Consider the following 27326-nt stretch of genomic DNA (forward strand, 5'->3'; position numbering starts at 1 on the left):
TTGCACACGCCCACTCTCCCATGTCATGTCTTTTGACCACTAGGGGGGCGCTAGAATCACAGGAAGTCAGCTCATTTTTCATTAATGCTTTCATCTCTCTCGCTCTCTTACCCAGACACAAGCACACACACCCTCCTCTATGGTGGTCGTGGGGGGGGGGGGGTGTTCCATTTGCACATGCCCGCTCTCCCATGTCATGTCTTTTGACCACTAAGGGGGCACTATAATCACAGGAAGTCAGCTCATTTTTCAGTAATGCTTTCATCTCTCTCTCTCTCTCTCTCAAGCCCAGACAAAAGCACACAAATACTCCTCTATGGTGGTCACAGGGGGAGGGGCGGAGGGGGGGTTGCCTTTCCATATTTCCAAAGCTTGGCCCCCACATTGCTGCTCGCAGCTTTAATTATTATTATTATTATTATTATTATTATTATTATTCGTCTGCCATGGGAGTCTATGGCAGCCCATAGAACCGACTGGTGAAAAGTTGTGAAATTTGGCACACCGATTCGGGTCCCAACTCTAAGCACTTTCACCAATTTACAGACTCCAGACCTCAAACCTCTAGCGCCACCAACAGGTCAAAATGCATCAATTTGTCAACATCATTAATGCAAATATCTCTGAAATGTTTTGACCTATCAAGCTGAAACTTGCTCAGTGTATTAAGGCAAAAGGTATGGCCCCACCCACCAATTAACAAGACTTTTCCATTAACGCTGTAGCGCCACCAACAGACCAAGATCAGAACTTTCAAAAAGTTTCACAGGTCACAAATTTCATCCGATTCTCACCAAAATTTGTACACCCCATCTTCAGACCATGCCTTCTTACCGAATTGCTTTTTGTAAGAATTGACAAAACAATTTGCGCGTAACAGCCAATCAAAATTGGCGGCGAAGCCGCCACACAGACATTAAACCCATATCTCTATGGAAGCCTTAGAACCATACAGTAAAAACTTCTGAAATTTAATACACATATTCCTCTATGGCCAATGACCACTTTCCCCAATTTACAGACTCTTAACCTTCAACCTCTAGCGCCACCAACAGGTCAAAATTCATCAATTTCTCAACAACATTAATGCAAATAACTCTAAAATGCTTAGACCTATCAAGCTGAAACTTGCTCAGTGTATTTATGCAAAAGGTATAGCCCCACCCACCAATTAACAAGACTTTTTCACAAACGCTGTAGCGCCACCAGCAGGACAAGGTCAAAAACGGTTAAAAAGTTTCACAGGTCACAAATTTCATCCGATTCTCACCAAAATTTGCACACACCATCTTTAGACCATGATTTATTATTGCCTTGCTTGATGGAACAATTAACGGAAGTGCTCGCCTGTAACAGCCAATCCAAATTGGCGGCAAAGCCGCCACACAGGAAGTGAACCTACATCTCTGCAAGGCTTTCACATATCAAGACCAAACTTAGAACCTGGGCTCAGAACCCAATTAAGAGAAGCCTCAAAAACTTTGGTGCCCTTTGACAACTGTGGGGGCGCTAGAGTAACAGGAAGTAGGCTCATATCTCAGCAATGCTTTCACGTATCGAAACCAAACTTGGTATATGGACTTGGGACCCCACCCTGAGGACGCACAATACATTTGATGTACTCTGACCACTAGGGGCGCTATAATTGGCAAAACTTTCTCGTATCGACACCAAACTTGGTACATGGACTTGTGAGCACATCCTGAGGACCTACACTAAATTTGGTGACGTTTGACCACTAGGGGCGCTATAATTAGCAAAACTTTCTTGCATCAACACCAAACTTGGTACGTGGACTTGTGAGCACATCCTGAGGACCTGCACTAAATTTGGTGACGTTTGACCACTAGGGGCGCTATAATTAGTAAAACTTTCTCGCATCAACACCAAACTTGGTACGTGGACTTGTGACTCTATCAGAAGGACACTCAAGAAATTGGGTGACCTTTGACCTCTAGGGGGCGCTGTAATTCAGAAACATGCCTTTTGGCCTGTTTTGGGGGGGGGGGTGGGGGGGATGGGGGGTGACTTTCCCACATTTTCCCATGGACTTCGTGGATGACCACTACGTCTGTCCACCTACCGGGTGGTGAGACACCTGGGATTGTCCGCTGCTGTGCCTCAGCCCGAGGCCATGTTAATCTTAGCAATGCCACAACCCTTTGAAAGGATGAAGTGGACTTACTCACTGTTAAACATCCTGCTAGTTCATTCTCTATATATAGCCCACTCTTACCAGAGTTGTCTCTGCGACGGTGTGTGGACGATTGAGAGCTGAGCATTGTGGGTAAATCACACTCAAAGAGTTTATTGGGGGCCAAGCAACAATATTAATGCAAATATCTCTGCTATGCTTGAACCTACCTGTAATTCAGAAACATGCCTTTTGGCCTGTAGGCCTGTTTTGGCCTTCAGGCCTTTACATACCTGATGGGAACTCTGGCCTTTTGACCTGCCTGCTTGGCCCCCACATTGCTGCTTGCAGCTATATTTATAAACTATTATTATTCTTCTGCCATTGAAGTCTATGGCAGCCCATAGAACCGACTGGTGAAAAGTTGTGAAATTTGGCACACTGATTGGGGACAGTCCAATGATTGATTTCACCAAGTTTCATGTCGGCACCTCATACGCTGTAGCGCCACCAACAGGTCAAAGTTGGACGTGCGTTCACGCACGTAACTTTTGACCCCTTGGGCCAATTTTCAAAAGTCAGGTATCATTAGAATCCTTGGACCAGCCTGAGTTCAACGGACCCTATGACGTCATTTTCCGCCATGATGGATTTTCCGCCATTTTGGATTTTGTCAAAAACACTTAAATGCCTTCTCCTCCTACAGATTTTGTCCGATCAACACCAAACTTCACACACATAATCTACAGACCATCTTGTATACTGAAATTATTTTTTTTCTTCGGAACTATAACCGTTCGCCTGTAACAGCCAATCGAATTTCGCGGCGAAGCCGCCAAACAGGAAGTGGGCTCATATTTCAGCAACCCTTGCGCGCATCAAAACCAATCTTGGTACATGGACTCTAGACCCCATCAGGATGAGGCTCAAGAAATTTGGTGACCTTTGACCTCTAGGGGGCACCGCAGTTAGCAAAAAGGCATTTTGGCCTGTAGCTGTTGATGTGTTTGGAATTTAAACTTGCTACTGATGTCTAATTATACTGTGGGAGGTCCTTAGGCTGAGCCATTTCAATTTGTGACATCAACCTTATTTGATTCGGCCGCCATATTGGATTTGATAATAATCCCTTAAACATTTCCACAGGTCACAAAATGTATCCGATCTGCACGAAACTTCACAGGGATGATCTTCAGACCGAGTGTAACATAGGCTGTGCTTTTCGAAAGGATATCTTAAACCGTCCGCCCACAATAGCCAATCGAAATTGACGGCGAAGCCGCCGAACAGGAAGTGAGCCCGCTTCTCGGCCAATCTTGGGTTGTTTGACATCAAAATTCTTGTGACTGCTTAAAACTACATGCCTGACGTAACAGCATTGAGTTACCATGGCAACTCTGGCCTTTTTGTCCTGCCTGCTTGGCCCCCACATTGCTGCTTGCAGCTATATTTATTATTGTCTTCCGACCAAAATCAACGATCAAAGGCTCTAGAACCACTGAACCGTTTGACGTCATTCAAGCACTCCTACAAAGGTCTCGAAACGGAGATTTGTTCTATTATTTTTCACATTTGTGAACTTTATACTTTTTGAGATATTTACGATAAAAGATTTTAAAATTCCCATAGAGTTAACGTTGAGACCCTTTGGCGGTAAAGATTAACTGTTACGTCAGTGCTCAGCTGTCAGTAATCAAGGATCTTTGATCCAAATGCCACCGCTGCACCAGGCTGTAACAGCTATGAAAACATTCTACCATCCCAGATAGCAAAATGTATTTGGCCCGGATCCGGCCCAGATCCACCTTACAATCTGGGCCGGTTCCGCAAAACGGATCTGGGCCGGTGTCTTTTGGCACAACGGGCCAATACCGTTTCGGATCCGTTTTCATGATCTGGCCCAGCTCTGGAACGGCTCTGAACCGGATGTGTTTTTTATGAGGCGGATCCGGGCCGGTGTCTTTTTGGCACAACGGGCCAATACCGTTCCGGATCCGTTTTCATGATCTGGCCCAGCTCTGGAACGGCTCTGAACCGGATGTGTTTTTTATGAGGCGGATCCGGTCCGGTGTCTTTTGGCACAACGGGCCAATACCGTTCCGGATCCGTTTTCATGATCTGGCCCAGCTCTGGAACAGCTCTGAACCGGATGTGTTTTTTATGAGGCGGATCTGGGCCATATTTGGGCCAAATGTACAAATTATTGCAATGATCTGGGCCAGATCCGGCCCAAATGAGTATTCGATAGTGGCGATTCCGGCCCTTATTTGGCCCAAATGTGGACCGGCTCTTGCCTCGGCCAGCTCATTTTACGTCTGGCACCCATGTGTACTAAATATTAAATGTCACTAACAAATCAAGCAGTTCTAGTATTTGTTCAGAATTTGAAACAATAAAAAATTAAGATTGTCAAATCTATAAACGATTACCAATAATGTTTTTTTAAACAGTAACATCTAACATCTAATACCCCTAGTTTGACTCAGTAGTCAGATCGTGTATATTGAGTGTTCATTCAAAGATGTTACTGATAATTTATCTAAAAATCAAAACCTTGTACTCTTAATTAACATATTTCAGAAAAGAAGCAAAATTCTAAATTTTACTATATTTATTATATAAATAGAATCAATACTAACAAACAACTATTAAGACATCAACAAGTACAGTGCTCAGGAACCATGCATTAGACACACACACACTCTCTCTCTCTCGCCATTTTCAGACAGGTTTTCTGCACATTCTGCGATAATTGCTCATGTTACAGAGATGGAACTGTTCAGTAACATTAGGGCTCTTTAAATACACATAATACTTCCCTCGGTCATCACTGACAGGTGCAGAATTTTTCTGCGATTGAATTCACATAGCAGCTGTGGCGGCAACATCATTCTCACTCTCTCTCTCTCTCAAAACACACTCATACACACACGTATTCCCAGTGTAACATGCGCTGGGTGGTTTCCTCAGAGGATGGATGACATAAACTGGACAGGATATTGTTCTCCAGGTCTCCACAATTGTCCTTACAGCCCCTGTTGAGACAGAATATGCAATCAGCACACATGACATTCCTTGGCTAATGCAGTTGTGTACAATAACATAGCTTTAAGTTAAAATTGTCTTAAAAACTTAGGGAAAAGCTTATTAACAAGTGCTTACAAAATGACCAAAGGAAAACAGACAATCATACCTGCAGAAAACGCTTCAGACTGTCAAAGGTTTCGCTGAGGTCTCATCTGGTAACCTTCGTTGGATAGGTGATTATCTAAAGGCAAGGGATAAACAATTGTCAACAAGTTACTGCCTAAAGTAGACTTCAAGTAATCTGTATAACATCGAAAGACATTCATTGTGCTTCTCAAGAGTTAATAACATACAGTTAATTACCTTAGTGAGCCGTTTGAGACAGGAGATTAAAAATATAATACAATATAATACATATTGTTATTTCAATTTACAGTACAGTATGAAGTATGGTCTGTCTATAAAATAATACAAAAATAAATTCCTAAAGGGAATAATGTGGCATAAAAAAACATGAGTATGAATGTTTAGATGTGTGTAAGAAGGCCTACATACAATGTTCCCTCTAATTTTTTTCAGCACTGAGCAATTTTTTTTTTTTCTGAGCACAGGTTTTACCGCTGTGAGCAATTCAATTCGCAACCACGCGACCTGCCAAAAATGGCCATGCCCCCCCCCCCCCCCCCCATATATATATATAATTTACATGACAATAATGAGAAAGTAATTTTGTTAAAGACGGTTAATATGATGCTGTTTAATTCATTTATAATGGTGCACTGTCACTTTAAGACTCTTGCCGGCGCACTCTGCTGTGCCTATGGCCTTCTCACAGTCTATTATAATGCTCAGGAGTGCATTACTCTTTGCGTTTTTCTTTTAAACGTTTCTTATAAAATGGAGATATCAGTTATCAACAATGACAAGCCAGCTGGATCCCTTTTGTGCACGCTCAAACGCGTTCCCAATCAAATGAGTAACATAACGTAAATTTGAGCTATTGCAATGGAGATTATAAAGAGTATAATCTCTATGTAACATGCTGTTTTGACATTGACATTGCAAACTTTCTCTAAGAATAGTGTAAGCAGTTTGCTGTAACGTTTACCAACGGTGTTGCTGGGAAAAATAGCGAACAGCCAATGATAACCTATCGGGCAAAATCTATGATAAACTAATGCATGCTCGGCGGGCTGCATTAAAGTGCGTGACGGGCCGTAGCAACCCTGCTTTAGGTAATCAAGCTTCCACTCGGACAAAGTTTTACCACTAGCGAACTCCCCTTTCGCTTTTGCCTCCGAGCAAATATGTAAATATCTCTGAAAGTTTTATCCTACCTGGACCATCTTTTGTGTCAGTTTGGACTATTTCATCTAGCCACTCATTTTTAAATGTTAGGCAGACCTTTTTCTGGAGCACCTGCTCAGCCTTTCTTTTCGTCATGGTACCCGCCAAGAGCCTAAGAATACTTTGTTTGTTACGTTGTCTACATCCGACTTGGTTGTCAGACATGTCAGTATTTTAAATGTTTGTTAACTAGGCTACATCGCGTTTGATAGTCACATGTTTAACCCCTGGAAAAAAAAAAAGTTTGTGCGGTCTGAAAAATCTGTTGCGCGGCCACTTCGACTGGCCTGCGCATCCGCGCACGCGCGCAGCTTAGAGGGAACATTGCCTACATAAGTGAATTACTTATCCGTCAAATATGTATGTTGAAACCTGCTAAGCTTACTAACAAGTGCTTACAAAATGACCAAAGGAAAACAGACAATCATACCTGTAGAAAACACTTCAGACTGCCAAAGGTTTCGCTGAGGTCTCATCTGGTAACCTTCGTTGGATAGGTGATTATCTAAAAGCAAGGGATAAACAATTGTCAACAAGTTACTGCCTAAAGTAGACTTCAAGTAATCTGTATAACATCGAAAGACATTCATTGTGCTTCTCAAGAGTTAATAGCATACAGTTAATTACCTTAGTGAGACGTTTGAGACAGGAGATTAAAAATATAATACAATATAATACATACTGTTATTTCAATTTACAGTACAGTATGAAGTATGGTCTGTCTATAAAACAATACAAAATAAATTCCTAAAGGGAATAATGTGGCATAAAAAACATGAGTATGAATGTGTAGATGTGTGTAAGTAGGCCTACATAAGTAAATTACTTATCCTTGAAATACTGTATGTCTGTTGAAACCTGCTAAGCTTACTAACAAGTGCTTACAAAATGACCAAAGGAAAACAGACAATCATACCTGTAGAAAACGCTTCAGACTGCCAAAGGTTTCGCTGAGGTCTCATCTGGTAACCTTCGTTGGATAGGTGATTATCTAAAGGCAAGGGATAAACAATTGTCAACAAGTTACTGCCTAAAGTAGACTTCAAGTAATCTGTTTAACATCGAAAGACAGTCATTGTGCTTCTCAAGAGTTAATAACATACAGTTAATTACCTTAGTGAGCCGTTTGAGACAGGGGATTAAAAATATAATACATATTGTTATTTCAATTTACAGTACAGTATGAAGTATGGTCTGTCTATAAAATAATACAAAATAAATTCCTAAAGGGAATAATGTGGCATAAAAACATGAGTATGCATGTTTAGATGTGTTTAAGTAAGCCTACATAAGTAAATTACTTATCCGTCAAATATGTCTGTTGAAACCTGCTATATTTCTAAATTAATCTAAATATGCTAAACAAGGGATGATCATACAGTGTGATAGAATACATTGAAACAGTAAAATAGGCCAACATTCAATTAGAGAGTGAATTTGGTATACCACATACAAATACAAACACTACTTCATCCATTTTCAATACTAAACGCGCAAAACAGCGCTCATAGAAAGGTAAACACTACACTCTAGTGGTCACACAATGGTACTGCATTTAGAATGCGACAAAGACGTTAAAAAGTTCATGGCTAGTCATTTTAGCTCGTGAATGCTAGCCATGCCACAAACGGAACATAAAACACTCATCAAACATAAAATCAAAACAACAAATACAATACAAATACAATTGGTTACCTGTATGGATCAGGAAATAAGATGTTACGGCAGGGCAATGGATCTGCTCCGCCTGAACAAAATAAATATCATATTAAACGATTGCACAATATCAAGGTCAAACGAAAATATTAGCTGCTAGCTGCTAGCTGCTACACCAAATAAAAATCACAAGACAATGTAAAACGTCGCCGGAAAAGCGAGCTATGTGGTAGACATACGATAATTGTAACAACAGATATAGGACATAATTATAATATAGTGATAACAACTAATACCAGCTAAAGACTTTTAATGCGGACCCACTTTAGCTTACCCCAAAAGATAACGTTAGCTATATATAGTGCCCAAGACAAGTTTAAAAGTAGTGTGAACTTCAGAAGGAGCTACTAACATTATATGAACGCAAAACAATGTATTTTTGTTTTAATATGGTTGAAGCAAATAGGCTTACCTGAAATAAATCAACAGGACCGTACTGCAGTGCAGCCGCCAAACGCATTCATAACCAGAGGATAACGGCTCAGTCTGACGACATCGTAGAACTAAAATTCGCGCTTCCGCTTCACGGCTGCGGGCCGTATCAGTATGCGTATCAGTTGTGATTGTGCTTCCCGCCCCCTGGTGCCGGCTCCGGGTCGATGTCTCCATCACGACGATAAAACAGAGGTGACAGTAATACGGATTTGCCAGTTTGAAAGCGGAGTCGGTCCAGAGTCTACTGCTATCTGGGATGCCACTGCTGTAGGTTAAACCAGGACGTTATCGTCTAGTCTCCTGCTACTCCTTAGCCTAGGCTACTTGATTTGTTTATATCGTTACAGTAACAGGTTTGCTCTCGGTAACGTTATCAACAGCTAAAGACAATCTAACCTAACGTCAACGTAAACACTGTATTTAGCTAACGACAAGCAACTAGCAAGTTACAAGCAACTAGTTGCACGATTTAGGTTCAAGCCTTCTTACAGTCGTTTCTAGTACAAACTGCATTGCTATCATTTCACGTTTGTTTGTTAGCACGCTAGTCGTTTCAGCTATAGGACTTGCCAGCCGGCATCATTCACAAATTAAAAACCTTTGTTAACAGCGTATTGTACATTCCTATTAGGACAATCACACACCTGGAAATACTTCAAAGATACTAGCTCATCCTGTAGGCTAATATGTGTATCCTACATAAAATATCCTACATTGCTAGATATCCTACCTGTTGTTGCATCATCGTTTGGCGTTGTTTGAGATTGTATTCCGTGTTCCAATGGTGTCTAAATCTATAGCCTATGGCCTACTTTTAACCTGCATCACTATATGAAGGCTATGTAAGCTATCCTATTAGTCGTCACTGTGGGCTACTAAAGTGTCAGCTCTTGCAACTCGTTTTAAGTAGGCAACTTCATTTCAGTCTTTTAAAGAGTTATTTTCCAAAATAGCCTATATCCACAATTTTGATGCATTTTCATAAATCACTTTTTAAATGTGACTTTCCAAGTAATTTCAGTGGAATTGTAATTGGGTTATTGTTATTTATCTATTCTACTGTGTAGCCTAGTTGTCTTTTTAACTATAGGCCTAATACAATGTTTTACACAGTCAGCAACCTTTTTGCATTTACATGCAATGGTAATTCCTTCCATGGAATTACATTTTCTAGTTCTTCTTTAAAAACCTCCTCATTTTTTGTAAGGACCTCCTGTAATGTTAACTTTGTTGTGCCAGTCATGTGATTAATTGCACCCCATTCCATTCCTAGTTCTTTTATCCAGCCTCTCCCGAGCAGGTTCGGTCCAGTGCCTGGTACCATCACTAGTGGTAATTCTTTCATCATCGTCTTGTGCTTCACCGCAACTGTCACTGTACCTAGTATGTCCACTTTCTGTCCGGTGTATGTTTTCAGTTTTATGGGGCACCTTTTTAACTCTGGCATTGTCTCACTAGTCCACAATTTTCGAAAATCAGAATCCTTCATCACAGTCACCCCACATCCTGTGTCCACCTCAAAATTTATTTTTGTTTCATTCACTGTCAAAGTCATTGTGAGGGGCGCTACTTTTGGAATTCCAGTGTCCAGTATGCTATTCATGACATACATGACATCCTCATCCTCCGAATCATGTTCCTCTCTCTCACCTACATGGTGAGTTTTCTGTGTTTTCCCCCATCTACTAGTCTTCATTTTCCTTTCACTTTTTCCCTGTGATGGCCCCACTGAGACTGCAGATTTACACATCCTTTGAATATGCCCCTTCTTGCCGCAGTTATGGCATGTTTCTGATATGAATCGACACTCATTTGCATTGTGCTGCTCATTACCGCACCTGTAGCACGCTCTACGGCGCTCACCGCTTGCCTCTGATCGCGCAGTAGCCATCCTGTGCACTTCCTGATGCCTTGCAGACAAAGTCGACTCCGACAATTGAGCTTGAAGTTCTCGCACGTCTTTGTTTGCTGCTTCCATCGCCTGCGCGATTTTCAATGCTTTCTCAAAAGTCAGTTCGGCCTCTGACAATAATCGGCGTTGTATACGGTCATCTTCAATCCCACAAACCAGTCTATCCCTCAGCATCTCAGTCAATTTATCTCCATACTGGCAATCATGCGCCAGTTTTCTCAGTATAGCCACATATTCCAGCACTGTTTCCCCTTGTTTCCTCGTCCGGGAGTTGAATTTGAAACGCTGAACAATTTCACTTGGTTTTGGATTATAGTGGTCCTTCAAAAGTTTTACCAGTTCCTCATATCCCTGCTGAAAAAAACAGCAAGAAACCAGCTTAGGCTGGTAGCTGGTTTTAGCTGGTCTTTGCTGGTCTTTGCCCAAAACACAGTTATTATTGCTGGTCTTTGCTGGTGTAGCTGGTTAGGCCACCAGCTAGACATGCTGGCGTGACCATCTGAGGAAGCTGGTCGTGCTGGTGTGACCAGCCTGTCGTTTGAGATACTGGAGATAACTGGTTTAAGATGGTCATGCTGGTGACCAGCCTGTCAAGCTTGACAAAGATGGTCAAGCTGGTTTTCTAGAATAACCAACATAAGCTGGCGTGGCCAGTAAAAACCAGCAATGTAGACCAGCAACACCAACTAAAATGACCAGCTTAAGGTGGTACGACAATCAAAACCAGCTGAATTACCATCATAAGCTGGGTAAACCAGCTGAAGGTGTGTTTTCGCGAGAGTTTTGCTGGTCTAGCTCAGGGGTCGGCAACCTGCGGCTCCAGAGCCGCATGCGGCTCTTTAGCGCCACCCTGGCTCCCTGGAGCGTCTTCAAAAATGTATGAAAATGAATGGGGGGATTTTTGTTTGTTTGTTTTAATATGGTTTTTGTATGAGGACAAACATTCTTAACGTTTTCAATGTTGTAAAAATGTGCATAATAAATATTAGAGTTCAACATTTCTGTCAACGAAGATTTGATAGCCTGCGACACACGTTTCAGGGCGGCGCCGTGCCAGGCAGGTGGCTGTAAACCTTGTAAACAAACCGGCGGGTGTGTCAGCATGGGCCATGTCATGGATCCCAAAGGGAAAAAGAGAAAGATAGCGATGAGATCAGAGAATTTAAGGCAGAATGGACCGAATCATTTACTTTCATTGCCATTGCGGAAGGATTGCCTGCATGTTTGCTTTGTAGGCCTAATGAGAAGTTGGTGAACAACAAAAAGAGAAAGACATTTAGAAAGACATTTTCAGGGAAGGCATTTGCAGCCGACTACCCAGTTGGGACTGAGGGAAAAGTGCGATTGCAGTAGCCTACTTATGGAGACATTTTGTTGCAACCTGATAGATATTAAAACGTGGAAAACAACGGTTCACGGATGGTGATTACACGAAGTTAAACTTAAAGCACCATACAGCGGAGTAGTCACGTGGTGCGTCATTCTCTCCGAGATGCGCTGCAGGGAAAAACATTTAATCATGAAAACATTTAATCATTAAATCATTATGTAGCCTCGTTGTAGCCTACGTAGTCATTTTGATAGTAGGCTAATATAGATAATACACACAGCCTGTGTTGCCTTCATATAAGGCTTACATAAGGCTTTTCATTTTTGTGCGGCTCCAGACAGATTTGTTTTTTGTATTTTTGGTCCAAAATGGCTCTTTGAACAATTTGGGTTGCCGACCCCTGGTCTAGCTGGTTAACCATCAAAGGGTGGTCAAATAAGCTGGTTAACAAGCTGGTCAACCAGCAAACCACCTTTAGCTGGTCAGGCTGGTTTTTTCAGCAGGGATGTTTTCTCGGCCGGTTTGACCGGGCTAAGTAGATTTCTGATCAAACTATATGTCTGACTTCCCACTGAACTTAACAAAATAGCCCTCATCCTTTCTGCTTCCGTAATCCCATTTGCTTCAAAAAAATGTTCAAGAACTTCACAATATTCTTCCCAGGTCTGTTCCTGGCTATTGAACGGCACGGTGCTTCCTACCAAACTCGCCATGCTGCTCCTTTCAGTAGACAGGTCCACCGGCTAGTGTTGTGGTGTAGGCTCCTTTGCTCTAACGACAACAACAAAAAAAACTCTTCTCAGGCTAGAGTCTCTTCCGTCAGATTAATCCTCGTCGCCGTAGCAACCGAGTCCAGGTTTAATGTGCTTTTATTTGTAAGACAACGCAACAAGGAACAGTATCATCTGTGGCTTCTAGCTACTAGTTACTCGCTCTATTCTGGAACAAAGCCGCCAGGTTAACCCACACACAATAACTAGCGCCATCTAGTGGCTAAGGAAACATTTCTAAGAAAACCCACTTTACTACAGTTCTCCTCTCCATTCATCCTCCAGACCTTGAGATGCAAAATTTGCTCTCATCAGAAAAGAGGACTTTGGACCACTGAGCAACAGACCAGCTCTTTTTTTCTTTAACCCATAAGACACCTCTGACATTGTTTGTCATTTGAAGCCCATTTCCAGGATTTGTCGGTGTGTGGTGGCTCTTGATGCAGTAACTCCAGCCTCAGTCCACTCTTTGTGAGGCTACCACACTTTTGAATGGTCTTTTCCTGACAATCCTTTCCAGGCTGCGGTTCAGCGTACGATCAGCTCTCATTTCAAATTGACAACTAAATCTTAAAAAAGAAATGTCCATGTTCGCTGCATTTAACAGAAGAAGTCAAAGGTTATCATTGATCCCAAATGGTTCAGCAATATGACACAAGTGGGAGTGAGCTGGTAAAGGATATTGACCATGGCTGTAATTCGACCATATACGAGGCTGAAGACCAATTAAAAATTGAAAATTGTGTTTTCTATTTCATTTGATTTGTGTTCATTAATTTGAATCAATTTGATGTTCATTGTTCATGTTCATTTTAATGAATAAGGACATTTAAACCATCCAATGTAGACAAAATTCTGTGATATCTCCCATGAGTCACATCAGCTGCTGTTTCTGGGGTCATCTTTTTGAGCTCCTCCCAGCTGGCAAATCACATGGACAGTCAGGCACAATCGATTATTTAATGAATAAATGCAAATTAAAAATAATAAAAAGGTGCTGCCTAATGACATTATTTTTTCCCCATAAACTGTAAAAGAAAACATGTTTTTACTGTTGAATTCTTCATAAACTCTGAGCTCGGGCAGCTGCATTCCATTCTGGCAACCCTTGTTAGTACAGTAGCGCACGTTATGAAGTGAGTAAATCAATTAAAGGGGTAAGAGAAAGTACAGGGAAAAGGTCAGGGAATTACACTACAGCGGCTCTAACACTAGGGAAATGTGGAGTGGACTAAGGACAATTACTGTACAGAGTACAGAGGGAAGAGCGTCAGAGCAGAAATATCTGCTTCTCTTGCAGAAGAGCTGAACTCCCTCTATACCCGCTTTGAGAATGATATCATGTCAGAGCTTCTGTTAGAGCTCTTTCAGTCCGACGCTGATGTTTTCCTCAGCAGTTACCTAAAGAGGTGAGGTCTGCTCTGGCTAGTTCAAGACTCACTGAGCTCCTGTGAGCTAGGGAGCCTGACAAAGGTTTCTTGGTGGAGCAGCAGCATAGCATGGCCCATCATTGTGCTGCCGGTTCATTGCCACCAGAGGGAGCCAAGTCACACAACCAGCCACTGCAGGAGTTTTTAGGCATGGGGTGCCTCTCATGTAGGGATTTATCGGTCCTTCCTTCCTTCCTTCCTCGATCCTTCCCCCGGTCATAGCCCCTCCTACTAATTAATTTTGTGAAGGAAACGATGAAGGAACAAGCGGAGGATGGAGGAACGAAGCCCGATGAACTGTGCAAATGAGACGTCCTCGACTGCGTACACACCATTTTGAAAACGTGCAACGTCATCTTGCAACTCGTCAGCTAATTTGCTGATGAAAAAGGACATTCACAACATTGTCTTTTGAACTCAACACATGACTGCATAATTAAAAATATAGGTCCGACATGATGCTTTTTTGTGTAGATACACAAAATGTTTCAATGGCAAATGTTGATAGGGACGTTCAAATAATGAACTTGTTTGTTAGGCTACATTTATGTTTCTTCATGAGCCCCTAACACAATCCCACTATAGCTTTTAGCATCAACCTCAAACGCCATAAATAACAGACAATATTTCTATATTTCTATATTTTTAAACGTTGTACAGGATACGTCATCCATGCGTAGCCACAGAACGCTCATCTCCGAAATAACACTTCCACTTGTGTTTCCTCTCATATCGGGATTTCCACTTCCCTCCTCTGTCCTCGGTCTTGCCTCCTCTGGTTGCAATTACATGAATGAGATGTACTCGTGAAGTCGACTGTGAGCGATTTCCGGTGAATGAGGATCGAGGAAGGAAGGAAGGACCGATAAATCCCTATATGAAAGGCACCCATGGTGCATGAGGTGGGCAGCATGAGCATGAGGTGGGCAGCATGCCCATTTATGACCCACTCAAGGGAAATGCTACCAAGCATATTTTGGAATGGACTGAGGAGAAGATTAAAATGTTCACCGACACTAAGGTAGATACACAGCAAAAATGCATGGGACAAGATGCAAAGAAGACAAGAAAAAATAACTATCAAGTTTTATTTAGATTTTACAGTTAAAGTACTCACATTCTACAATCTGTTTTACAATTAAAACCATGCTTAAAATGTTATGTTGTTAAAATGTTACAATGTTACTGATGCATAGAATTAGTAGATATTAGTTCATTGTTAACTGAACTGCCTGAAAGAAGTTGTCATGAATGAGTGTAGCAGTCTACCTGGCTACTTCTGTTTCCTACAGCATGAGCAGTACCTCCCCAGTAATCAGAATGCATTTATTGAGCTCCCATACTACCACTAAAAAGAGCCACACAACAACAAAGATGCCCATTTAAGGGGTTCATGTGAAAAAATCTGAGAATTTAGTTCAAGGGCATATTGCCCAGCCCTACTCTAGTGAATTCCTGTGGTCTTCAGATGGCTGCAGTGTTTTCATAAATCACTGTGTTAACATATAGCGGCTCTTCTGGTTTCTTTTGTGTCAAAAAGTCCTTGATGCATTGGTGCAGAAATATGTATTGGGACTGTAAGAGAATACGGGACGGGACAGGAAAAAAATAACAAAGAAAGAAATTAATAGTAGTAGTAAAGTGTCACTCTCTGAAATGAAATACTGTATATTGAACCACTGGGGTATAGAATAAAAGTATGAGAGAGAAATATCCTGCAAATACTGCCTCATTGCAGTACCTTTGGACCAAAAGTCCATCTTTTATCCCAACCAAAGAACATTTACAATGGCTGTGTGTGCATTTCTGTTTCTTTAAGTCAGGGGTGGCCAAACTTTTTGGTTTAAGGGCCACATTGTGTCTTAAAAATTGGCCTGTGATGATCATAATGACAAAGTAATTTTGTTGTAGAAATTAAGAAATGCTGTTAATTTGATGCTATTTCATTAATTCATACTGTAGTAGATGGTCACTTTAAGACTCTTTTGCCAGCTCCACTCAATATAGACTTTTATGGTTAGTGCTGTGCCTATGGCCTGTGCCCTTTTATAAATGGTCAGTAGTGGGAACTACTGTTGCCTTTGCGATTTCCTTTTACAAGTTTCTTATAAAAAGGAGATATCAATTATCAACAATGACAAGCCGACTGGAACCTACCCCGTTCTCTCTCCTTTTGCACCCACTCGTTCCCAATTAAATGGAGTAGCATAAAATAAATCTACTGCAATAAAGATTACAAAGAGTGTCATCTCTATGTAACATGCTGTTTTGATATTGCCATTGTAAATGTTCCCTAAGAAGAGTGTAAAGCATTTTGCAGTAAAGCTCAGTAAAACCACAATGTCATCCATCGCTGGAAAAAATAGCGAGCAGCCCAAGTGCATGGCAGGCCGGGTCTATGATATAATACATGCTCGGCGGGCTGGATTAAAGTGCGTGGCGTGGCTGTAGTTTGGCCACCCTTGCTCTAAGTAATCGACTACTTTAGTGCAGTCACTCATTACCCAGCCACGTACAGTGGCTTTCCAGTAAGCCATGCAACCACAAATGTGGTCATACAGAAAAAGGCTAAAGTGCATCCACAATTCACACACAAGCTGAATGTTTGTGTTTATGCTCTTCCTGATAATCTGGTATGAAAATGTTTCTCTCTGTAATTAGCACCTATGAGGAAGTGTGAGCTGGTGTGCATAATATCACCTCTGTTTGCACCATGCGTGGCCGATGGCGTCTCATGCGATGGACAAACCCTGCAATGTCCACGGCTTGCTCTCTCTCCACCTGCTGCAGCAGCACATCCAGGGCTATCAGAGTGCCTGTTCTGCCAACTCCAGCACTGACATAACCAAAAACACAAGCGCGCACGCACACACACACACACACACACACACACACACACACACACACACACACACACACACACACACACACACACACACACACACACACACACACACACACACACACACACACGAGTTGGAAGGATTTGACTTAAAGAATGGCAACTAGAAAGCAACGAAGGATATTATTATGAGGCATGGGGTTCTCAGGGTTGCATTTGAGTGAACTCAATTCTCTGAGAGGTATACTACAAAACTAGAGAAGTGGTATGTTTAAATTTAGATTTTTTTATTGGAAAAGGTTAAGAAAAACTAAACTGATAACTAAACTGCTTCTTGAAGCGCTGCTGTAATAAACATACAACTGAGTCTAGCCTACCTGGAGTGCACAACTGTGGGCCCTGAAGATTGAGAACTGTCAATATGTTGCCGAATGAGTCCACGGAACTGGATCAGTTCCTCGGTTCCCTTAGGAACACCATGGTCTGGCCAGGCGGTGAAGTGGAAATGTTTAACCCGTCTTTCCTCGGATTTGGCCTCCTGACCTCACACACACACACACACACACACACACACACACACACCACACACCACACACCACACACCACACACCACACACCACACACCACACACACACACACACACACACACACACACACACACACACACACACACACACAATTGACACTCACTTATCCTTGAATTCTGAAAACAGTTTGGCTAAAAGAATAAGTTTTACCTTTTTTACGATCAATTCCCGGATGGTCCAGTTGGTGTCTTTACGCTCTGATGTCATGGTAATGAGTAGGTCACCATAGTAACATGGAGAAGGAGGCCAATACTGGTCGCACTTAGCCTGAAAGTCAGGATTAAAAAATGCAACTGATAATGAGGGACAGAACAAAACTGATTTAACATCACTTGTTCAGTTTGTAATAGTCTGTGGGCCCTATCTTACACCCAGTCCATGATGGCGCTAAGTGTGTCATTAGACTCGTTCTTCTCTCATACCCAACACAGAGACATTTTTGTTTTGCCAAGTGCTTGAGTTGTGGTGAGGTGCCTGGTTACAAAGAGGTGACAGATGTCACTGTCATTGGTCTAATGGATTTTATGCCCAAAACACACCCATGACTAATTAAGAAACATAAGAACCACCCTCTTGAAAAAATGTTTTGCCTGATCACTTATTACTCTGTCAAAATATTACATTTTGGACAGGGCTTGTCCTAAAATGCTATCTATCTATTTATCTATCCATCTATCTATCTATCTATCTATCTATCTATCGCACCCACTCGTCATACACACCCAGTAATGTGGTCTAGGTGATACACAGGTCTGCGTAGTATACATCAAGATGCATCAAGATTTCTGTATAAATCCACTTATCCAAGGATATGTACCAGCAAACATTTTCAAAAAATTTTGACGTGATATATTTTTACAAACAAGATTTGACATTTCAACGCTGGATATGGAAAACACTCTTTCCAACAAGGCAGCACTCTCCCACTCGTCACCCTGAGCACAGGCTACCAACCTACTGTAAGCAATATCACAGTATACCCACTAGATCGACAGCACACTAGACTACACCATACTCACCTTTCTTTTCTCTACACAGTTGGTTACCATGACAATCCGCTCAGACTTTTGCTCCCAGATCATTCTCCAGAAGTCACTGACGGTGGAGCTGAGTGGACCTTGAGCCGCAATGTATTCCATCTTCTTGCCCCCATAGCCCTTATAGATAAGAATGCAGTGTGTCTTTACCATGTTTTTTCTGCTGCCTAGCTGCCTTGCACTGTTTCAGAACATGGCCAATGTAGACTTACGGGTATGAAGTTGGCGTTGATGTAGTCTGAGTTCTGGCCACGTCTACTGAGCTTCACACGAGAACAGTCATCTATACAAACAGGGTGAAATCATTTGGTTGAGTGTGTGTTTGTGTAGAGTAGGTTGCAGAGGGGCATGTGTGCAAGTTGCTTACATGGAAGTATATCAGTGAATCTGTTTTTGCTCTTGTTGTCTGGAAGAGTTGCTTCATGTTGAGTTAGGTCTGCTCCTACAGTGCTAAATTGCTTTTAAACACAGACAAACAAAATGAACACACCTGTGACTGGTAAAATGCAGTATAGTAAATGATTGAAACACTCAAAACAGACTTGACTTTCATAACAAACTTCTCATCTATCTCTGTGAATTCTGTTGTATCTCACCAAATATTCTACTAAGAACTCTCGATTCTCATCACGGCTCAAGCGGGAGAAATGATCTGGAAATTTCTTCACTGAAATGGCTCTGAATGATGAAAATGAGCAAATATTTGCTAACTTTATAAACACAAAATATGAACTGTGACAAGACTTTCTCGTAATAATATAATCACTCATGAACAGCAGGAAAGCTGATCATTTTTTACAGTAAATAAATAAATTCTATTACATAAATTAATTATTCAATACAATATACTGTAATAAATTAATAAAACATACACAAATTTGACTTGTGAAGGATCAGTGTCTGAACGCCTTTCATACATTGACATGTGTACTTTGCTGTCCAGGAAAGAAACAGAATGTAAACATTTTGAAGTTAGCAACTACTGCTTGAAATGTAAAGTCCAGTTATTTTTCTTGTGAAATGGTTTTGTCCAAAAGTAACCTGAGCAACTTGGGCTTTCTTCGCAGCACAAACACTCCCATGGCTACCAGGAGGCCCAGCAGAATGATGACCAGCACTGGAACCCAGATCACCGCTGAGGGGAACAGAGCAGGTACAGACACAGGGACACACAGGAGATCTCATTATCTGATTTAACAGCAAACATTTCAATTCATGATGTATTAATAATCTGTAATAGTTTAATTGGAGGAGATGCCATTACACATGAGGTGAAAAGATATATACCTCTCTGTTACTTTGCATACACAATTCTACACCATTGAAAATTCATCACATATTTTAGCCTGGTTGGCCAAAGGCTACCTCTCATGCTAATATAGACAGCAGTTTCATTACAGATATATTACAATATTTTATCACTATTCGAATATATTACTCAAAACTTCATGACAGAAAAACACAATTTCTCATTGCAAATTCTTACTCGATTGAGTTTGACAGCTGAATGATTGAGTTAAACCCCTTGTGGCTCCAGAGAGTGTTGTGATGCTGATGCTGTAGGTCTTTGCAGGCTGCAGCCCTTCCACTTGCTGTTCTGTTTCTGGTTTCACAACATAACTTTTCCCACTCACATTCACCTCCACTCCACTCCACACACCGATTGGTTTCTCCCATTTCAGACTCACAGAGTAGTCTCCACCATCACAACTAAAATAGGGCACTATTGCTGGAACTGTAACTGTAACCAAAATCATAGGGGGGTTTTAATAAAAGTAGATGCTATAATACCTGGGCAATATTGGTCACAAAGTTATCAAATATATTGTATATTGCATTGTATAGTCAGAGTGGGACTCGGAAAGTACTCACCAAGAGTTAAACTGTGTGTGCATTGTGGGAGTAACTCCTGACCAAACTCATAATACAGTGATACAATGTAAGTATCCCCAGGATGAAGGTTTGAGAAGGACACTTTGTTTCCCTCCTTAATTCCATTCACATCACTTCCATTATTAGCTGTTGCCGTGGTGAACTCCCCCAGAACCTCTGCCTCAATGGTGAAGTTGCTGACGATCCACCGTGAGGCAGCACAGTTGATTTCTTTGAAAAAAGACAAAAAAGTGCTGTTTGTAACCCATTAAAACAATTGATAGATTATAAACATAATACATTTCTGAAAAGTTCAAAATAATGTGCAGGTCAAAATGTTAAGCTTTTGACTGTACTGTAACATGGACAAATCAAATGAGCAAGTGATAGGCTATTTTTAAATAATCAGCCGAATAAGTTACACCCCTCCCTTCTATCTTCCTAAAACTCTGTTGATATGCCGCAAGTATGTCTCTGTCTGAGTCTACAGATTTTAAGTGCAAATTGAGAATGAATTGCTAAAGCCATGCAGACAGTACAGTACCAGAGGGTAAATTAGAGTGAAGAGCTAGAGAGGGTTGTTCAATGATCGCCTCTCCTCCTCACCCAACACATAGCCCTGTACACTTTTTGTTGTATTGTTTGCCTGCTGTTTGTTTGTTTGTTGTATTTTCTGGCCTACCGCATCTCCTGTCTCCATGCTCTGCTACTCAGCAGCACACCTGTCTGAGTATTTAAGCCGGGCTCTGGGAATCCTTTTCAGTCTTGTATTTGGGTGTTAATACTCCACGAGCCCTGTGGTCAGGCATTTTGGCCCTGAGATGTATGCGGCGTGCGCGCACAGTTTGGGACTACTGCAAGAGTTTTCATAGAGTGCAGCTGTTCACTGTGTGCTTGACTAGTGTAATAATTGTTGATGTGTTTTAATTATTACTTTTTAAACACTTTTAAACTGTTGCCCTTTCATGCTTTTATGTACCATGACCTTGTGTATTTTCTTTTTGTATTTCTTAATTTTTAAACTATTCCTTGACTATTGCCCTTCTATGCTTTTATTAGGTATAATTCCTATGAGGGAATTCCTATAGTTACACAGACTAGATTCTTCTCTAGCAGCAAGACCATTGAATGATCCCAACCCTCCCATGTTTCACTGATAGGTCTTCCATGGCCGTGTCTTCACAATAATTTTCAAAGAGAGGATCTGCGCCTGTAAAAGTGGCTGTTGTCCTTATAGGTGCATAGGCTCCTAGCAAATACTATATCAAAAACAGGAATGGAGCTCCCTCACAAAAAGTATAATCCAAAAAACTGAGAGTTCACATCAAAAAAGTGATTTATTGGCCCACCATGCTTATAAAAAAGACCTAAAGTGCAAGTGCAGCGCAAACATTTCGGGTGACCCCATCCTCAGTGCGGATGGGCTCACCCGAAACGTTTGCGCTGCTCTCCTGCCCTTGTCATCTACTGGTTTGTCACCTTTCCAATGTTGCTTAGGATATCAGCTGCCCCTGTTTCCCACTCTGACAAGAGATGTGTCTGTCCTATCTACTCAACCTTTTATGCACCACAGTCAGTCACAGAATATGGGTACCGGTCAGGTATCACAGGTGATGAAGAATAAAAGCGGGTTGGCGCCAGACTCCTGCTCCTGTCTACCAGCCAGGTCAGAGTTGTGCACAGTACAGGCCACATGAGTAACTTTGTGTAGAGGACGTCCTCCAGTAGGCAATGTGTGAGGGAGGGAGAGAGAGAGAGAGAGAGTACGTGTGTGTGGAGCGGATTAAGGACCGGAGGTATACAGTGTTCAGTGGTACAGTGGGGGCAGAAGGTTGGCGAGTAGAGGGCCACCTGGGTGTGTTTGCTGCCTAGGCAACCTACAGTACACACCGATCATGCACGTCTGATGTGGGGATATCCCTGCCAAAAGGAGTCGGGTGTCGACGGTACTCTACTGCCATGTTTACTGCTGGACTGGAGATAAATGGCGTCTTTAGAAAGGCTCTTTGCAATGGCGGTAACAAAAAGTCAGATCTGTGTGATCGTTGAAATATGCCAAGAGGACTAGTTATTATGGAGCAAATTCATATGGGCAGTAGCCTGCAAAATACTGTAAATCCTTGAGATGGGTGGTTCAGATATGTCATCCGAGAATGAGTTCCCAGAGAACATCTGCTTTGTTTCAGCCAAGTGACCTTAACGTATTTAAACTGGCATGATCTGTTTTCTACTTGGAGAATGATGTAAATTGTGTGAATTGAATCAGGAAGACACTTACTAGTAACCTCTGAGAAGATATACCCTCCACTTCTTACTCGCTCAAACACAGTGAAGATAGTGAAGGAGTACTCAGTCCCAGCAGAGAGAGATGAGACTCTGTATTTTACTGTGGTCCCTGCATCTGATCCAGTGATGGGGGTCTCTGTTCCATCATATCTCAGAATGTAATTGTAGTTCTTGTTGTTGTTGACTTTGGTCCACTCCAGCTCTAGATGAGTCTCAGAGCGGGTGACTACATCTACCTGAGTGACAGCAAAGGGAACTGAAGGGGGGACAGACACACAGAGAGGTGGATGGTCAGGCCACAGCAAGAGAGACATTTACATTTCAAATGGAGACTGCAAGAGGAATTTGCAGTATATAAATAAACATGTTTAAAGAGATGATGGAGATATTGAATCTAACTGAACTGGCTCTTCACAAAATGATCTCTAAACATTAAATGACTTCATACTATATCTTACATATTTGACAGAATCAGGAGGGAACTCACTTGTAACCTCTGAGAATGTATACTCTGTGCTCTTCACTCCCTCAAACACAGTGGAGAGAGTGAAAGAGTGTTTTGTCCCAGCAGAGAGAGATAAGACTGTGTGTGTCACTGTGTTCCCCTCATCTGATCCAATGATGCTGGTCTCTGCTCCATCGCTGCATCTCAGTATGTAAGTGTAGTTATTGTTGTTGTTGACTTTGTTCCACTCCAGTTCTAGTTGAGTCTCAGAGCGGGTGACCACATTTACCTCAGTAACAGCAAGGGGAGCTGAGGGGGAGCAGGGAAGGTAATCATCAACATTAGGAAAATAGTGTCAGTCATGAAACTTCCTTTGTTTCTAGCGAGACAATGTCAGTGAGTTGAAATCAAATCAGGAGGGGACTTACTTGTAATCACTGAAAACTGAAATCCTGCGCTTTTCACTTCCCCAAACACAGTGAAGAGAGTGAAGGAGTATTTTGTTCCAGCAGAGAGAGATGAGACTATGTGTAACACTGTGGCCTCTCCATCTGATCCATCAATGTTGGTCTCTGCTTCATTGCTGTCTCTCAGTATGTAATTATAGTTCTTGTTGTTGTTGACTTTGTTCCACTGAAGCACTAGCCGAGTCCCTGACCGGCTGATCACTTCTACATCAGTGACATCAGGGAGAACTGAAGTGTGTTTGTGAGTGTGTGTGTGTATGTGGGGGGGGGGGGGGGTAGAGAGATGGACGGCCACATCAAGACAGAGATTTAAAATTAACACAGACTTCTAGAAGAATTTGTGAAACATAGTACAAAGGATGAGAGATCATTGAGATATTGAGAGATCTTCACATTAACAGAACTGGCTTCTCATAAAGTCTCCATCTCCAAAACTGAAGTTACTAGAACAAAACATTTTAAATGGACAAACACAAGAGGCCCTAAAATATTTGACAGGGATTTGAATCAGGACAACACTTACTCGTAACCCCAAAGAAGGCAAATCCTGTACTTCTCACTCCCTCAAGCACAGTGAAGAGAGTGAAAGAGTAGTTTGTCCCAGCAGAGAGAGATGAGACTGCACTGTTAAATATTACTGTGATTTCACAATACCATACAGTATTATTGCACAGTAAATTACTGTACTCAAACATTTACTGTAAAATCACAGTAGCTCTATCACATTACAGCACCTTGTTGTGAAATTTGAATTGCACTTGAACCGCACAGCATTGTGGGGCGATTTCTAACGTTCACCCCTCCCACCCGCACCTGCCACCCTCAACTGAATTTTCAACTCAGCCGTCCACCAGTGACTTCAATTATCACTTTTCTGCATGTGTAAGCTGTACAAACTCTGCCATCATATCCAAGGTAAGAAGTACAGTGCTTTTGTATGTTATTTAGAAACGGGAATTTAATTAAAAATATATATATATTGGTGTTATACTGTAATGTTTACCAAAACCCGTTGTGTTAGAAGTGGCTGGCTAGCCATTAGCTAGCGAGCTAAGAATCGCTAACAGTTAGCTTTTTCAATAGCTAACTTCACGATTATGTGCAATATCTGGAATGGTAGTTAATATCATATCCAACAATACGTCTGTGTAAGATGTCGTTGTGAATGTAGTTTTAGTTTGAATGAAATATCAGGCGCAAGTAACGTTTACGTTAGCTATCTTTAAAGTGGCTGATTGTAGCCATGCAGGCTAACATTAAGTTAACATTGCAGACACAGATGAGAGTTGTTAACGTTACTTTCCTAACTAACGTGACTTTTAAGAATTGTCATGGGACATAGGCTTAGGTAGATAACTTAATTTAAATTTGATATACAGTAGTGCTGATACAAAGGGAAAGAGGACCACGGACCAGTAAAACTAATGAATGTAGGCCTAGTAATTTATCTCCCACCTTAACCTTAACTAAACTGCAGTTTAGTATGGCCATTGTCATTAACAGACGTGTCAAGGATGTGAATGGGGGTATGATGCACTTTAGGTTGTGAAGGGTAGTGTTTGGCTTCATGTTCTTAATTTCATAGCCCTTATTTATCCCTTGTTTGATATACCTAATCTGCGCCGAACTATGTGTTTATTTAAAATGCATATGAGTGTAGTAGTGCTTCAGTGATGATCTTTTTATCTTCTGTGTGTTTTGCAACTTATTAATCTTAGTCTCCCTCTGTTCCCTCTGTTTACAGACATTGCATTGTGAGGACTGGTGCCCTGGGAACACTGAGCGCATTCTCGAAAATTCCAAATTTGTGCCACTTCCATACGAAGACAGCCCAGAATAATGTAGGTCCGGCCCTGCACACATTCACTTACAAAAAATGTACAGAATTACATATAGCATTATGATGTGTGCATTTATTTGTACTTTTATCCCCTCTCCTCCTTGTCTGTTTGTTATGATTGTGTAGTGGGCTCCATCAACCATCCCGGGTAAAGTCGGTCTGTCCTGATTGCACTACTTGCTAATTGATGACGTCTAGAAGCCATAGCTGCTTCCCTCGTAAGTGTTAATGTGTTTTGAATGTATTTATTGGTACCATTGTGAGTGCTCTACTGTGAATGAATGCAGCTACTTAAAATACTATACTCTTGAAATATCCATGTTTACCATTGTGTTGGTGGTAATGTAAAGTGTTGTGAATATCTGCCAAACTGATCATATTCATTATTTCAAGTGTATTGTATAGAATGCATACTTATGTTAAATCCTATCTTTTATTGACAGTGCCCTCACAAATAAACTGATACCAGGAATTAACATACAGTAGATGGTGATGGTGGTGGTGGCAAGGGTGCCTTCACAAGGTAATTATAATATCTGTTTGTACATTTCATTGACTTGTCTTACTTATTTTTTTAATGCTTCATTTTTTAAATCTTGCTCAACAATGACAAGGTGTATGACAATTGCTGTTTTATTTTTTAGGTGCCATGTCACAATCTCTGTGTGGAGCCAAAGGCTGCTATTGCAAGTCAGATGGGGGACGATCGATGTAAGGCATCAGAAAGGTGGTGTACATACAAAGGCTGGAGCTGCTGGAGACAGTGTTGCACTTAGGTATGATATCACTATATACTATTGCTCAGAACTGTGGGGTCACTTTGAAATATCCTTCCTATCAAAAGAAAAGCACCCGACATCTGCATTACTTATACTGTAACTATTGCATCTGACTTATAGGTTGCTAATGTGGGTATTTTTTTTATTTGTCACAAAAGATTACTAGTTTGAGTAGTTTGTATTAGTTATATTCATGGACAGGGCCTATTGTACTCTTTTACAGATACTTGATTTACTGCCGATGGTACCATCAGAGCACCACCCTACCCCTGCAGGACCAGAAGAGGACGGACAGGGGGCCAACATTTTTTAACACTCTGACCATGGACTATTTAAACCATTGAGGTAACGCAGACGTCTGATCCCACTTGGCTAAAACAGAAGACTGAGGAGGAGTTTCTTTCCTCATGCCATTCGCATCCTGAGCACACATACTGCATTACATGGACTTGCCATACTGCACTTACACACTGCACTATTTACCCCCTGACTCATTCCGTGTCAAATCAGACAAGGTTATGCTGCACCGTCTCAGGCCTGTACAATATTTTTTTGTTCAATCCTATGTCTTCATATGATAATGTTTGTATGGCCTGCTCAATGATTTTCATTGAAAAGTGTTCATTAAAAGTTCAAATGGTATTTTCTTTGTTGTTGCTTTTATTGACCAGATCCAAAACATGTTGGTATAGGTCAGGTAAATCACAAATCAAATGTTCAAATGTACAATATCTTTCACTGTAAATTCACAGCAAATTGCTGGCTACTGAGTTGCATTACTTTTACAGTAAAAATGAAAATATACAGTATGGTATTGTGATTATACACAACATGATACTGTAAATTTACTCCAAATTGCTGGCTACTAAATTGCATGACTTTTACAGTAAAAAATAAAATGTACAGTATGGTATTGTGATTATACACAACATGATGCTGTACATTCACAGCAAATTACTGTGAATTTACTGTGAGATAGTACCGGTAAATTACTGTGAAAGTCATGCAATTAGTAGCCAGCAATTTACAGTAAATTCACAGTGAAACATTTTACAGTGTGTGTGTGTCAC

The 27326-nt window shown here is 41.3% G+C and overlaps 1 protein-coding gene and 2 long non-coding RNA genes across 3 annotated transcripts; 2 read left to right on the top strand and 1 right to left on the bottom strand.

Annotated features, from left to right (window-relative positions):
• Positions 1-15239: 15239 nt before the first annotated feature.
• LOC134069668 (receptor-type tyrosine-protein phosphatase H-like) lies at positions 15240-23751 on the bottom strand. The gene is made up of 13 exons (XM_062525696.1): positions 23706-23751; positions 23322-23479; positions 22718-22961; positions 20482-20670; positions 19609-19702; positions 19164-19245; positions 18935-19025; positions 18780-18850; positions 18550-18687; positions 17681-17797; positions 17321-17481; positions 16802-16937; positions 15240-15676 (listed from the first exon to the last, which is right to left on the bottom strand). Exons 1-13 carry the CDS (start codon positions 23749-23751, stop codon positions 15566-15568), a joined length of 1638 nt encoding a protein of 545 aa, XP_062381680.1. The 3' UTR covers positions 15240-15565.
• Positions 23752-25098: 1347 nt separating this feature from the next.
• Positions 25099-25998, top strand: LOC134070460 (uncharacterized). The gene is made up of 3 exons (XR_009936936.1): positions 25099-25478; positions 25604-25695; positions 25921-25998. It is a non-coding gene; the product is annotated as an uncharacterized LOC134070460 (long non-coding RNA).
• Positions 25999-26147: 149 nt separating this feature from the next.
• Positions 26148-26898, top strand: LOC134070664 (uncharacterized). Its single transcript, XR_009936946.1, has 2 exons — positions 26148-26253; positions 26480-26898. It is a non-coding gene; the product is annotated as an uncharacterized LOC134070664 (long non-coding RNA).
• The last annotated feature ends 428 nt before the right edge of the window (positions 26899-27326 follow it).

This window comes from Sardina pilchardus, chromosome 22 (genome assembly GCF_963854185.1).
Source record: "Sardina pilchardus chromosome 22, fSarPil1.1, whole genome shotgun sequence".
NCBI classification, from domain to species: domain Eukaryota; kingdom Metazoa; phylum Chordata; class Actinopteri; order Clupeiformes; family Clupeidae; genus Sardina; species Sardina pilchardus.